At 40.4% G+C, this 16,120-nt stretch overlaps 1 protein-coding gene across 1 annotated transcript in view; it reads left to right on the plus strand.

The window, feature by feature from the left end:
• The window catches only part of LOC106597376 (cadherin-7), a 135,137-nt gene that overhangs the window by 72,737 nt on the left and 46,280 nt on the right, over nt 1–16,120 (plus strand). Inside the window, exons 4-8 of the mRNA XM_014188578.2 lie at nt 1,310–1,429; nt 3,841–4,008; nt 4,530–4,717; nt 14,060–14,313; nt 15,078–15,214. Coding sequence (XP_014044053.1) covers nt 1,310–1,429; nt 3,841–4,008; nt 4,530–4,717; nt 14,060–14,313; nt 15,078–15,214 — 867 coding nt within the window. The remainder of the gene's footprint in view (nt 1–1,309; nt 1,430–3,840; nt 4,009–4,529; nt 4,718–14,059; nt 14,314–15,077; nt 15,215–16,120) is intronic.

Genomic DNA, 16,120 nt, shown 5'->3' on the forward strand with positions numbered 1-16,120 from the left:
GCCACCAAAGTACCAGAGTGGTGACGTCTCTATAGCCCTTATGAAAGAAATATGTTCAAAATCACAATTGGCCGTCGAAGGTGAAACACATAAATTAAAATTAAAAAAAGTAGTGACAGAAAAAAAGACTAGAAACGTCCAAAAGTTGAGTTTTTTTCTTCATAGACAGCAGTTGAATTGAACATAGTGAAAGAGAAGCTGGCTGTGAAGCTATTGAACAACAACAAAAGGAGGAGGTGGTCTTTTCAATCACAAGTAGAAACGAACAAAAGGGGGAAATTATTTCTCTCAATCCAAGGGTAAAGATACCCTGCTCTACCAATACATTTGAAGAGTGAATATACCTGGCTGAAAAGGTCCCATTTGGACTGAATTGATTGTGCTGAAGAATTACAAGGCCAGTTGAATCACCCAAGTAGTGATTGGTTGACATTTTATATGCCGATATTGTATTTTGCAGAATACACAATTTTCTTGTGTGTGTGTGTGTGTGTGTGTGTGTGTGTGTGTGTGTGTGTGTGTGTGTGTGTGTGTGTGTGTGTACCAACACAAATGGTGAAACATATGCATGCAATCAAAACTCGCAGCTGTAAGTCTGTGGTAGCTTTCATGTGTGCTGGCTTGAAAGTTATTGTTTTTCACATGGCTGAAATGATTAACTCACAAAACAACTTTTATTAGCATTCCAGTTGTTTTAATTAGGATCATGTCCACAAAGTTAATGGAGCATAAGCAGGCTCTATCACAAGTTTGATATTAGCAAAGTGATGTGTAGGAACAGTTTGAATTGCATATAAAGGCAAGACCAGCTCTAGCCTACCCCATGCAATTGCTACAACCCTACTGTACTCTATGGAACAATTTTCTTATAAATGGGGAACACGGTAGCCTTTGATGTAGACTTAGGGTTGTAATATTCTGCAAACTTTTCCCCAAAATCCCCAGTTTTACAGAAATCCTGGTTGGAGGATACCCAGATTTCCCGCTCATTCTCTTTTGATTCTGAGAATCTTCCGACTGGATTCCATTCATCAAAACTTGATGATGTGTTGATCATTTGAATCAGCTGTGTGCACCCCTTTGTGTCCCCGGGATCAGGATTAAGAACCACAGGTGGATAAACACCAGTATCTAACCGGGTCCTCATGGGATCAAATCCTGGTCCACAGCTACTTCGACTCAAATATTCCCCCCCGAATTTCTCTGTCCGGTCGGGTTCAACTCGGACTCTCAAATAAAAATATAAAAAAAGGAAAAGGCTTTTTTAATAGTTTTTTATTTTTTATAATTGAATTATTTGTTATTGCAGGCACATCTGTGGTGACGGTGGTGGCGACAGATGCAGACGACCCCACGTATGGAAACAGTGCCAGGGTGGTCTACAGTATCCTTGAGGGCCAGCCCTACTTCTCCGTGGAACCAAGAACAGGTCAGCAATACATCACATCATAGTGGTGTGTACTATCAAAAACCAGGCTCTTTGCTCTCTGCTGTCGTTTATACAGTAATTATACACCAGTGATTAAACCTCAGCAGGGTTATATTTTTTGGGGGATTACAAAACTGTGAAATATGAGAGATGTTGGAGTATTCTAACATTATGTTACACGGCAAAGTCAAGTTTCCCCAAACAATTACACTGACATTTTAGAGCGTTTTTATGTTTTGTCAATCTTCAGTTTATAGATTAAATGCACGACTGAGTGTTTCCTCACATTGCCGATGACGTTTGTCCCGTCTTGGCGGAAGACGTCGCTTTTTGAATCAACGCTCATTCATTTGAATTGTGTAGCTGGATCTGGTCCCTGGTGCCTGATGAGTTTTGATCAAGTTGTCTCTCAACACCACTTCAGCTGGCAACACAGCGTCTGATTGAGGCGGATGTAAACCTTAAATGCAATCAACGTGTTTTCATTACCGTGCTCTTTTCATCACATATAATGTAGCCTCGTCATCAGTTAAGACAACAAGTCTCTTGATTAAGCGTTCTTGAGAACGTGTTGCTACAGTCTAGTAAGATTCAAAAGGGAAGGGAGAAGGAGGGAGGCTTTTGATTTGAACTCAGTGACTTTGATTCAGAGGAATAACTAAATATATATTGAAAGACGGGAATGTGAAACGGATGACGTTTAAGTGAACAAAAAAAAGTGAATTATGATGAATCCGTGTTAGGTTGTGTGTAGAAAATTTTCTGGGAGAGATTTTAGAAGAAGTCATTTCTCTGCATCTAGATGATCTGAAAATACAGTGTTAACAACGATATGTTTCTAGAGGAATATACTGTATGTCCATTTGGATTTACAGTATGCAGCATCATACCTGCTATCCTCCACCTATTTCACCTTATAATTGGATGTACATCACTTCCAAAGGAGGAAATAATGCTTTGGAAATGAGTGTCAAACTTCCTTTTGACACAGCCTCTCTCTGTCTTTCCAAACTGTCACTTATCTGTTCAATAAAATCTGTCAATCCCTTAAAAATATATATATCAAAGGTAGAAATTATTATCTATTTATCCTTCCTAGGGAGTTTATGCTAGCCGCTTTGCTTCTGCACTTTGTGGTTTTAGGCTGGGTTTCTGTAAAGCACTTTGTGGTTTTAGACTGGGTATCTGTAAAGCTCTTTGTGGTTTTAGGCTGGGTATCTGTAAAGGTCTTTGTGGTTTTAGGCTGGGTATCTGTAAAGGTCTTTGTGGTTTTAGGCTGGGTATCTGTCTGTAAAGCTCTTTGTGGATTTAGGCTGGGTATCTGTAAAGCACTTTGTGGTTTTAGGCTGGGTATCTGTAAAGCTCTTTGTGGTTTTAGGCTGGGTATCTGTAAAGCCCTTTGTGGTTTTAGACTGGGTATCTGTAAAGGTCTTTGTGGTTTTAGGCTGGGTATCTGTAAAGGTCTTTGTGGTTTTAGACTGGGTATCTGTAAAGGTCTTTGTGGTTTTAGGCTGGGTATCTGTAAAGCTCTTTGTGGATTTAGGCTGGGTATCTGTAAAGGTCTTTGTGGTTTTAGGCTGGGTATCTGTAAAGCTCTTTGTGGTTTTAGGCTGGGTATCTGTAAAGCTCTTTGTGGCAACTGCTGATGGAAAAAGGGCTTTATAGATACATTTGATTGCTACAACTCAAACTGTGGTTATGATGGTTCTCCTGATGTTAGTGTTAGGGAGGTGCAGGCGTACAGTAGTCTATTTCCAGATTAAAAGCCTCTCCTCTGCCATCAAAGACAGTGTTTACAACCTACTGTAACGCGCTGCCTCACATTACATTGGGTGCATGAAACAGAGTGCTGGCCATGGGCGCCGGGGTCAAACTGTAATAATGTTCCTGAGTTATGGAGCGTTCTCCAAGGATTATTCTAGAATACAGCAACATGGGCATTGTCATACCAGGGAGAAAGTATTCCCAGCGAGCATAAGCGGTTGCAATGACATCGTTATGACGTCTTTTATGATGTTGTGTTCAGGTTGTGTACTGGCTGTTTAAGGATGTTTTGTTAATGTCGTTTCATCAACAATAAAAAAATATGTTGTAATCTAATTATCTGACAAGATAAAAACCTAAATATGACGTCTTTTTTAGATGGTGTCTTAATTTCGCAAATCTCGCAAATTTAGCCCGCTGGGCTGGTGGTTGTGGAATTTGTCTATTCTTTTGTTCCTTTATGCTTTATCCTTTCCTTTATTCCTTTATAATCTTATAATGAATCTGAGTAATTAATGAATCCGTTGTTTCAAGCCGGTTGAAAAATTGCCACATAGAAGACATAACAGAAATTGATTCATAAAACATACCAAGTTATAATATAAATAAATGTCTTAAGTAAAGTGTTACTCAATCTTTCTTTGCAGGCGTGGTCAGGACGGCTCTGCCCAACATGGACCGCGAGGCACGGGAACAGTATCTGCTCGTCATCCAGGCCAAGGACATGGTGGGCCAGATGGGAGGACTCTCCGGGACCACCTCTGTCACGGTGACGCTCACTGACGTCAACGACAACCCACCACACTTCTCTCGCAGTAAGAGCCTCTTTACTTTATCATGGTCATTTAGCCCTAAACCCAACACTGCTATACACATCTAAAGGAACCATGGAACCTTGTTGGTTACAACTTGATGTTGTTTTTTAAACTAGAGACCTGTTTTTTGCACTGAGTCTCAATCCATCACATCCACTGATATCGCCCATCTGCGGTGAAAGGTGGCAGAGCTAGAGCGGTATGTTTGTCAGACGATGTGACATCCTGAAAAATCGTTCTTCTCACGAAAAAACGTCTGTAGCATCTGAATGGTTTGGCCTACAAAACTATTATAACGTGTCTGCGTGGACACAGAGTGAAGGGAGCAGCAAAGGCGATAAGCACGGCCACAAAGCGAAGGGAGCAGCCAGGCGATAAGCGCGGCCACAGAGCGAAGGTGGAAAATGGTCTCCTCGATAACTTGTCTGGGCTGGTTTCTCTCCCTCCATCTTTTTCCTCTCTCTGGATTTCCTTGTCTCCCCTCACCTCTCTCTCTCTCTCTCTCTCTCTCTCGCCTGTAGAAAGTTATCAGTTCAGCGTGCCCGAGTCCCTGCCGGTGGCCACGACGGTAGCCAAGATAAAGGCGCTAGACTCAGATGTGGGTCCCAATGCTGAGATGGAGTACAGGATCGTGGATGGGGATGGCCTGGGACTGTTCCGAATCACCCCCGACCCAGACACACAGGAGGGCCTCATCACTCTGCAAAAGGTACTATCAGACCTCAGGATAAGACCCAGATGCAGACAGTTCGAAGTAACATTTTTATTTTATTTTTTATTTTTTTTACAAAACACACGGGGCAGGCAAATGACAGGTTAAAGGGCAGGCAGAGGTCAGTAATCCAGAGCAGAGTCCTAAAGGTATAGAACGGCAGGCAGGCTCAGGGTCAGGGCAGGCAGAATGGTCAAAACCGGGAAAACCAGAAAACAGGGACTAGAGAGAAAACAGGAGTACGAGAAAAACACTGGTAGGCTTGACGAGACAAGACGAAGTGGCAACAGACAAACAGAGAACACGGGTATAAATACACAGTGGATAATGGGGCAGATGGGCGACACCTGAAGGGGGTGGAGATAAGCACAAAGACAGGTGAAACAGATCAGGGTGTGACAGGTACAATGCAGACCTCTCCTCTAAGAAGCCATTGCTGGAGGTCTCCTATAGTATCGAACAGTCCTAATAAGGACACCGTATAGGACTGATAGTGTCTGTATTAGGACAGTGGAAGTTGTCTCAGTCTCTTGGAGTTTGGAGTTGGTGTCCAAACCAAGTGAGTTTGACACAAATTCCATGGCTTTGTGAATGCCCAAATACTGACACTGTATAGGACAGAGATCAAATCACATTTTATTGGTCACATGAGTTGAATACAACAGATGTGAAATTGTGCGCGTGTGTGGCTTCAATGTGCATGTGTGTATGTTTTTGTGTGCGTATGTGTTGGAGTGTCAGTGTAGTATGTGTGAGTGTGTGGGTAGAGTCTAATGAGTGTCAATAGAGCCACTGCAATGGAGTTAGTGCAAAATAATTTATATAAATAAGTAAATAATAAAGGGTAGCCATTTTGTAAATTGTCTGGGTAGCCATTTTATTAACTGTTCAGCAGTCTTATGTCTTGGTGTTAGAAGTTGTTCAGGTGCCTTTGGTTCCAGACTTGGCACCCCCGTTAGCAGAGAAAACAGTCTATGACTTGGGTGGCTGGAGTCTTTGACATTTTTTAGGACCTTCCTCTGATACCGTCTGGTATAGAGGTCCTAGATGGCAGGGAGTTCGGCTCCAGTGATGTACTGGGGCCATACGTACTAGCCTCTGTAGCAGATGCCAAGAAGTCAAATGTCAAGTAGTTTCCTTACCAAGCGGTGATCCAGCCAGTCAAGATGCTCTCGATGGTGCAGCTTTAGAACTTTTTGAGGATCTGAGGGCCCATGCCAAATATTTTCAGCATCCTGAGGGGGAAGAGGTGTTGCCCTCTTCACGGCTGTGTTGGTGTGTTTCGACCTTAATAGGTCCTTAGTGATGTGGACACTGAGGAACTTGAAGCTCTCGAACCGTTCCACTACAGCCCTTTCGATGTGAATGGGGGTGTGCTTGGCCCTCAATTTCCTGTAGTCCATGATCAGCTCCTTTGACTTGTTGAGGGAGAGGTCGTTGTCCTGGCACCACACTGCCAGGTCTCTGAACTCTCATCGCCGTCAGTGATCAGGCCTGGGGGCGGCCCATCAGGAAGTCCAGGATCCAGTTGGAGAGGGAGGTGTTTAATCCCAGGGTCCTTAGCTTAGTGATGAGCTTTGAGGGCACTATGGTGTTGAACGCTGAACTGTAGTCAAAGATCAGCATTCTCACATAGGTGTTCCTTTTGTCCAGGTGGAAAAGGGCAGTGCGGAGTGCAATAGAGATAGGCCATCTGTGGATCTGTTGGGGTGGTATGCGAATTGGAGTGGGTCCAGTGTTTCTGGGATGGTGTTGATGTGAGCCATGACCAATCTTTCAAAGCCTTTCATGGTTACATATGGGAGCTACGGGGCGGTAGTCATTTAGACAGGATAGGGAACTGGCGCCTGCGGCCCCCTTATCCTCTTACATCTAGATGTTCCGCTAGCGGAACGCCTCACCAATATCCAATTGTAGAGCGTGGCGCGAATAACAAATACCTCAAAAATGCAAAAACTTCCATTTTTCAAACATATGACTATTTTACACCATTTTAAAGACAAGACTCTCCTTTATCTAACCACATTGTCCGATTTTCAAAAAGGCTTTACAACGAAAGCAAAACATTAGATTATGTCAGGAGAGTACCCAGCCAGAAATAATCACACACCCATTTTTCAAGCTAGCATATAATGTCACAAAAACCAAAACCACAGCTAAATGCAGCACTAACCTTTGATGATCTTCATCAAATGACAACCCTAGGACATTATGTTATACAATACATGCATGTTTTGTTCAATCAAGTTCATATTTATATCAAAAACCAGCTTTTTACATTAGCATGTGACGTTCAGAACTAGCATACCCACCGAAAACTTCCAGTGAATTTACTAAATTACTCACGATAAACGTTCACAAAAAACATAACAATTATTTTAAGAATTATAGATACAGAACTCCTTTATGCAATCGCGGTGTCCGATTTTAAAATAGGTTTTCGGTGAAAGCACATTTTGCAATATTCTGAGTAGATAGCCCGGCCATCATGGCTAGCTATTTTGACACCCACCAAGTTTGGCACTCACCAAACTCAGATTTACTATAAGAAAAATTGGATTACCTTTGCTGTTCTTCATCAGAATGCACTCCCAGGACTTCTACTTCAACACCCAATGTTGTTTTGGTTCCAAATAATCCATAGTTATATCCAAATAGCTGCGTTTTGTTCTTGCGTTCAAGACACTATCTGAAGGGTGACGCACCGGCGCGTATCGTGACAAAAAATGACAAAATATTCCATTACCGTACTTCGAAGCATGTCAAAAGCTGTTTAAAATCAATTTTTATGCGATTTTTCTCGTAAAATAGCAATAATATTCCAACCGGGAGACGTTGTATCCGTTCAAACACTGAAAGAAGAAAAATGGAGTCGTCACATGCACGCGAGCGCCAGTGTCATTGTTCTCAGAACGACTACTTTCCAAAACCCCTACTGATTTTCGCCCAGGGACTGCAGAGTTATCATTCCACGTTCTGGCGCCTTCTGAGAGCCTATGGGAGCCTTAGAAAATGTCATGTTACAGCAGAGATCCTATATTTTCGATAAAGAGGCTACAGAAGGCCAAGAAATGGTCAGACAGGGCACTTCCCATATAGAATCTTACATTTACATTTTACATTTTAGTCATTTAGCAGGTTTTGGCCTGCCATATGAGTTCTGTTATACTCACAGACACAATTCAAACAGTTTTAGAAACTTTAGGGTGTTTTCTATCCAAATCAAATAATTATATGCATATTCTAGTTTCTGGGCAGGAGTAATAACCAGATTAAATCGGGTACGTTTTTTATCCGGCCGTGAAAATACTGCCCCTAAACAGGTTATGTAGGCCCGCGGATCAATTTCCAAAAAATAACTTACTGTTGAGGGTTAGAATAGTAGAATATACAACCTGCAAATTCGAAATTTGGTTGTGCATCAGCAGTTTTTCCCAGCAACAAAATATCCCATAAGGCTAGGGACGGCTCTGACTGCATGTGTGGGACTAACCTGATCCAGCCTGGCACTAACCTGATTCAACTAAACAAAGGTCCAGATTTAAAACACACAATATTATGCCAGAACACACCAAAGCTCTCCAGGACTGGAGCTGGAGACCCTTGTTGTAATGACCGACCAAATCTCTTAGGGTTGAAAATAATGTTAATAAAGCCACAGTCTGTAAGACGTCCCAGTAATTTCAACGAAAGAAATACAGTACAATTCTGGAATTTGAAGAGCTTGACTTCTAAATGTCAAAGGCTTCTTTTCACTTAATCATAAAGGTATTGACTCTAACCAAAATATAATTACCACAAAAAAAACACTGAAGCTTCAAATAGAGTTGAACGTTTCTCTTTGACTTCTTTTCTTGTACAATTTGAATTAATTACAGACAGTGAGTGTACCTCGATAGCTCAATACCTTGCACTTGATATCTTAAAAAGCAATACTTTCATAACTCTGACTGGAGAATTATATTAGGAGCTCTGAGAAGGTAGAAGACATGTTAAGAAGATAGTGCTTCAGAAGACATTAAAAAGATACTGCTTCAGAAGACATGTTAACAAGATAGTGCTTCAGAAGACATGTTAAGAAGATACTGCTTCAGAAAACATATTAAGTGTCGTATATCTTTTTCTTAAAATCAATATTTTACCTTGGCACAGTCCTGTACCGTGAGTCAATATCACGGCAGGGTTCAGAGATTGATGGAGGCTTATATGAGTTCAGAACACATCTATATGTCTAATGTTTTAATGGCACATGCACAAGTACAGTGAAATGCCTTTCTTGCAAATTCAAAACCCAACAATGCAATAACCAATAACAATGTATTACTAGAAAAAACACAAGAAATAAGAAGAAATATGAAGAACACAATTAAGTAAGCATACTATATACAGGGTCAGTTTAATACCATACTATATACAGGGTCAGTTTAATACCATACTATATACAGGGTCAGTTAATACCATACTATATACAGGGTCAGTTAATACCATACTATATACAGGGTCAGTTCAATACCATACTATATACAGGGTCAGTTAATACCATACTATATACAGGGTGTCAGTTTAATACCATACTATATACAGGGTCAGTTTAATACCGTACTATATACAGGGTCAGTTAATACCATACTATATACAGGGTCAGTTTAATACCATACTATATACAGGGTCAGTTAATACCATACTATATACAGGGTCAGTTTAATACCATACTATATACAGGGTCAGTTAATACCATACTATATACAGGGTCAGTTAATACCATACTATATACAGGGTCAGTTTATACCATACTATATACAGGGTCAGTTAATACCATACTATATACAGGGTCAGTTTATACCATACTATATACAGGGTCAGTTAATACCATACTATATACAGGGTCAGTTTAATACCATACTATATACAGGGTCAGTTAATACCATACTATATACAGGGTCAGTTAATACCATACTATATACAGGGTCAGTTAATACCATACTATATACAGGGCCAGTTAATACCATACAGGGTCAGTTAATACCATACTATATACAGGGTCAGTTAATACCATACTATATACAGGGTCAGTTAATACCATACTATATACAGGGTCAGTTAATACCATACTATATACAGGGTCAGTTAATACCATACAGGGTCAGTTAATACCATACTATATACAGGGTCAGTTAATACCATACTATATACAGGGTCAGTTAATACCATACTATATACAGGGTCAGTTAATACCATACTATATACAGGGTCAGTTAATACCATACTATATACAGGGTCAGTTAATACCATACAGGGTCAGTTAATACCATACTATATACAGGGTCAGTTTAATACCATACTATATACAGGGTCAGTTTAATACCATACTATATACAGGGTCAGTTAATACCATACTATATACAGGGTCAGTTAATACCATACTATATACAGGGTCAGTTCAATACCATACTATATACAGGGTCAGTTAATACCATACTATATACAGGGTCAGTTTAATACCATACTATATACAGGGTCAGTTAATACCATACTATATACAGGGTCAGTTAATACCATACTATATACAGGGTCAGTTAATACCATACTATATACAGGGTCAGTTTAATACCATACTATATACAGGGTCAGTTTAATACCGTACTATATACAGGGTCAGTTAATACCATACTATATACAGGGTCAGTTTAATACCATACTATATACAGGGTCAGTTAATACCATACTATATACAGGGTCAGTTTAATACCATACTATATACAGGGTCAGTTAATACCATACTATATACAGGGTCAGTTAATACCATACTATATACAGGGTCAGTTTATACCATACTATATACAGGGTCAGTTAATACCATACTATATACAGGGTCAGTTAATACCATACTATATACAGGGTCAGTTAATACCATACTATATACAGGGTCAGTTTAATACCATACTATATACAGGGTCAGTTAATACCATACTATATACAGGGTCAGTTAATACCATACTATATACAGGGTCAGTTAATACCATACTATATACAGGGCCAGTTAATACCATACAGGGTCAGTTAATACCATACTATATACAGGGTCAGTTAATACCATACTATATACAGGGTCAGTTAATACCATACAGGGTCAGTTAATACCATACTATATACAGGGTCAGTTAATACCATACTATATACAGGGTCAGTTAATACCATACTATATACAGGGTCAGTTAATACCATACTATATACAGGGTCAGTTAATACCATACTATATACAGGGTCAGTTAATACCATACTATATACAGGGTCAGTTAATACCATACTATATACAGGGTCAGTTAATACCATACTATATACAGGGTCAGTTAATACCATACTATATACAGGGCCAGTTAATACCATACAGGGTCAGTTAATACCATACTATATAGAGGGTCAGTTAATACCATACTATATACAGGGTCAGTTAATACCATACTATATACAGGGTCAGTTAATACCATACTATATACAGGGTCAGTTAATACCATACAGGGTCAGTTAATACCATACTATATACAGGGTCAGTTAATACCATACTATATACAGGGTCAGTTAATACCATACTATATACAGGGTCAGTTAATACCATACTATATACAGGGTCAGTTTATACCATACTATATACAGGGTCAGTTAATACCATACTATATACAGGGTCAGTTTATACCATACTATATACAGGGTCAGTTAATACCATACTATATACAGGGTCAGTTAATACCATACAGGGTCAGTTAATACCATACTATATACAGGGTCAGTTAATACCATACTATATACAGGGTCAGTTTAATACCATACTATATACAGGGTCAGTTAATACCATACAGGGTCAGTTAATACCATACAGGGTCAGTTTAATACCATACTATATACAGGGTCAGTTAATACCATACTATATACAGGGTCAGTTAATACCATACTATATACAGGGTCAGTTTAATACCATACTATATACAGGGTCAGTTAATACCATATTTACAATGTGCAAGGATACTGGAGTGATGGAGGTAGATATGTATAGGAGTAAGGTGACTAGGCAACAGGATATAAGATAAACAGAGCAGCAGCAGCTTGTATGTGAGAGGCTGTGCATGTGTGCAGAGTCAGTATAAATGTATGTTCATATTATATGTGAGTGATCAGATGATGTGGTGACAGTGTGTCTGAGTGTGTAGGGCCCGGTGAGTGTGCATAGAGACAAAAATAAAAGGTCAATAAAGATACAAGGTTAACTCAGATAGTCCATGTAGCTATTTTGTTAGCTATTTATCAGTCTTATTGCTTGGGGATATAAGCTGTTCCAGAGCCTGTTGGTGTCAGACTTGAAGCACCGGTACCGCTTGCTGTGCAGAAGCAGAGAGAATAGTCTTTTTGTTTGTTTTTGTATTTATTAACGATCCCCAGTAGTTCCTGCCAAGGCAGCAGCTACTGTTCCTGGGGTCCAGCAACATTAAGGCAGTTATATATCATTTTAAATATTACACCACATTACATTTCAAAACACTTTTCACAACACATTAAAGTGTGTTCCCTCAAGCCACTACTCTACTATCATATACAGTATCTACAATACAACATCCATGTGTACGTGTGTGTAGAGTGTGTGTCTTATAATGTGTATGTGTGTCTGTGCCTGTGTGTGTGTGTGTGTGTGTCTCTTCACAGTCCCCGCTGTTCCATAAGGTGTATTTTTATCTGTTTTTTAAATCTGATTCTACTGCTTGCATCAATTACCTGATGTGGAATAGAGTTCCATGTAGTCATGGCTCTATGTAGTACTGTGTACCTCCCATAGTCTGTTCTGGACTTGGGGACTGTGAAGAGACCTCTGATGTCACTTGTGGGGTTTGCATGGGTGTTCGAGCTGTGTGCTAGTAGTTTAAAACAGACAGCTTGGTACATTCAGCTTTATTCAGCTTCACTTCTTATAAAACAAGTAGTGATGAAGTCAATCTGTCCTCCACTTTGTGAGCCATGATAGATTGACATGCATATTATTAGTGTTAGCTCTAAGTATACATTTAAGGGCCAGCCGTGCTGTCCTGTTTGGAGCCAATTGTAATTTTCTGAGGTCCCTCTTTTTGGTACCTGACCACACGACTGAACAGTAGTCCAGGTGTGCCAAAACTAGGGCCTGTAGGACCTGCCTTGTTATGGACGGACTTAGCCGCATCTTTGTTGCTGTTGTATCAAATTGTTTTGACCTTGACAGTTTACAATCCAGGGTTACTCCAAGCAGTTTAGTCACCTCAACTTGCTCAATTTCCACATTATTTATGACAAGTTTTAGTTGAGGTTTAGGGTTTAGTGAATGATTTGTCCCAAATACAATGCTTTTAGTTTAGAAATATTTAGGACTAACGTATTCCTTGCCGCCCATTCTGAAACTAACTGCAGCTCTTTGTTAAGTGTTGCAGTCATTTCAGTCGCTGTTGTAGCTGACGTGTATATTGCTGCATCATCCGCATGGCTTTACTCATTAGTAAAGATTGAAAAAAGTAAGGGGCCTAGACAGCTGTCCTGGGGAATTCCTGATTCTACTTGGATTATGTTTGAGAGACTTCCATTAAAGAACAACCTCTGTGTTCTGTTAGACAGGTAACTCTTTATCCACAATATAGCAGGGGGTGTAAAGCCATAGCACTTAAGTTTTTCCATTAGCAGACTATGAAAGACACTTGTATAAAAGACACCTGGGAGCCAGAAATCTTTCTGATTGAGAGGGGGTCAAATACTTATTTCCCTCATTAAAATGCAAATCAATTTATAACATTTTTGACATGCGTTTTTCTGGATTTTTGTTGTTGTTATTCTGTCTCTCATTGTTCAAATAAACCTACCATTAAAATTATAGACTGATCATTTCTTTGTCAGTGGGCAAACGTACAAAATCAGCAGGGGAACAAATACTTTTTTCCCCCACTGTATTTACAGGTGATTTTACTTTTACACTATTTTTTTTATTTTTTATTTCTTAATTTCTTTCTTTCTTATGCGCAATTACGTTGTTTCCTGCCATTTGTTTTTTCTGGTGCAGCCCCGTCCCCTTGTGTGATTATCATATACACATGTGGGTCTGAAAAGATGATTCCTGTCCTCAATAGCATGCAGTGAATTCACACTGGATGCAACGACAAAATTTGTATTACTTCCTGACATTTATACAACTTTCAATTTTTGCGTACCCACGCAACCTACTATTTAGAATGCAAGTGCTGGTATTCAGACAGACTCGCATTCTGACCCTACCTCTTTGCCTTCTTCCTTCCTAACCATCTCTCTCTCTCTCTTAACCTTTCCAATCGGTAGGGCCTGGACTTTGAGACCAAGTCGAGCTACACCCTGCGTGTCGAGGCGTCCAATAGAAACATCGACCTGCGATTCCTGTCCCTGGGGCCGTTTAGCGACACAGCGACAGTGCGCCTCAACGTGCAGAACGTGGACGAGCCGCCCGTCTTCTCCTCGCCGTTCAGCAAGATGGTAATCTCGGAGGAGGCAACGGTAGGAACCACCATCGGGACCATCTTCGCACACGACCCAGACTCCACCAACAGTCCCATCAGGTAGGGGTGTGGCCAGGATTCATCATCGCAAGTTTACAATCTCTATGCTATGTTACCGTTTGAATGTTTTTTGGGTCAGTTCTGCCTTTTTGTGTTCCTTTGTTGTTGGTAATTGCTTGTTATGTATTTGGTACGCATCAGTTGTAGACTTTGTCCAGTGGGGGAAAAGGTTTTCTTGTTTTTCTTTTTATTTATGGATAGCCAGGGGCATGATCCAACACTCAGACATAATTTACAAATGAAGCATGTGTTTAGTGATTCCACCAGATCAGAGCCAGTAGGGATGACCAGGGAAGTTCTCTTGATAACTGTGTGAATTAGACCATTTTCCTGTCCTGCTAAGCCTTCACTTTTGTGTGTCAGGGGAAATGTATGGAGAAAAAGGTACGTAATTATCTTTAGGAATGTAGTGAAGTAAAAGTTGTCAAAATATAAATAGTCAAATAAAGTACAAATACCCTCAAAAAAAACTGACTTAAGTAGTACTTTCAAGTATTTTTACTTAGGTACTTTACACCACTGCCATTATCATTCAAGGTAATGTAGAGAAAATAGACGGAGATTTCATGGAATTATAGTTAATGGAAGCTCCTAACTCCTTAATTCTAACAGCCTGCATGTATGTATGCCTGATTAATGCATTGCTAATGCATTTCACACAGAAGATCCATAGAAGTGTTGCCATGGCGGGTGCCAGTTGAATATTGTCCTTGATAGCAGAGCCTTTCCAATACGCTCCCTCTCTCCTGTCTACTTAACTCCAGATACTCTATAGACCGCAACACCGACTTGGAGCGTTTCTTCAACATAGACGCCACCACCGGTGTCATCAGCACCGCCAAGCCTCTGGACAGAGAAGTTAACGCCGTACACAACATCACCATCTTCGCCACGGAGATCCGTAAGTCAAGTGTTCTTAGTCTGCTCTGTCCACACGGTTGCTACATTACATTCGGCTGTTGTCAATCAACGTTGCAACTTAGATATATTGTCCAGAAATGTACACAATATGCAACTCCATAGTGCACCTTTATCTATTTAGCCCCCTCCCTTATCGGCTCAAGAGCACACCCAAAAGCTATGTAGTGTCTCTTCACCAGTGACATCACACACAGACTCTAAGGCTGTTGTAAGACATGTCCATCATTACCTCTAGCTACTTTACACTCTTAGGAAAAAAAGGGTTCCAAAAGGGTTCTTCGGCTGTCCCCACAGGAGAACCCTTTTTGGTTCTAGGTAGAACACTTTTACTTTTCAGGTGGAACCCTTTTGGGCTTCATGTAGAACCCTCTGTGGAAAGAGTTCTACTGTACATGGAACCTAAAAATGGTTTTACCTGGAACCAATAAGGGTTTTTCAAAGGGTTCTCCTATGGGGTCAGCCAAAGAACCCTTTTAGGTTCTCGATAGCAGCTTTTTTCTACGAGCTCACAAGAGCTCACTCTTCACTTTTGTTACACTCATTGTGACTGCACAGAGTGGACCAGTGCCTTCACCGCACCTGTGACTTAGGACTATATTTCAAACTTGACAAATCCCGAATTCTATTAAAATGAAGTAAATCCCGTATCAAAAAAGACAGACTTAAGCTTCCTATACTATTTCTCAATGAATATCATTAGTCGAAAGCTCACTGGGATTTTACCAATTTCGCTTGGCAGTCTGGAAAGCAGAAGGTCTCCTTGACTCTAGAGGAGAGTTCTGAGCAGATGCTCTGCTGCAGTAGAGGTCGACTGCTGTTGATCGCCGGCTCCAGAACTCGTGGTGTTTGATCGAGCCTCACCATGATTCCAAATGATGGCCGAAGC

The sequence above is a fragment of the Salmo salar genome, chromosome ssa03 (assembly GCF_905237065.1).
Source record: "Salmo salar chromosome ssa03, Ssal_v3.1, whole genome shotgun sequence".
NCBI classification, from domain to species: Eukaryota; Metazoa; Chordata; class Actinopteri; order Salmoniformes; family Salmonidae; genus Salmo; species Salmo salar.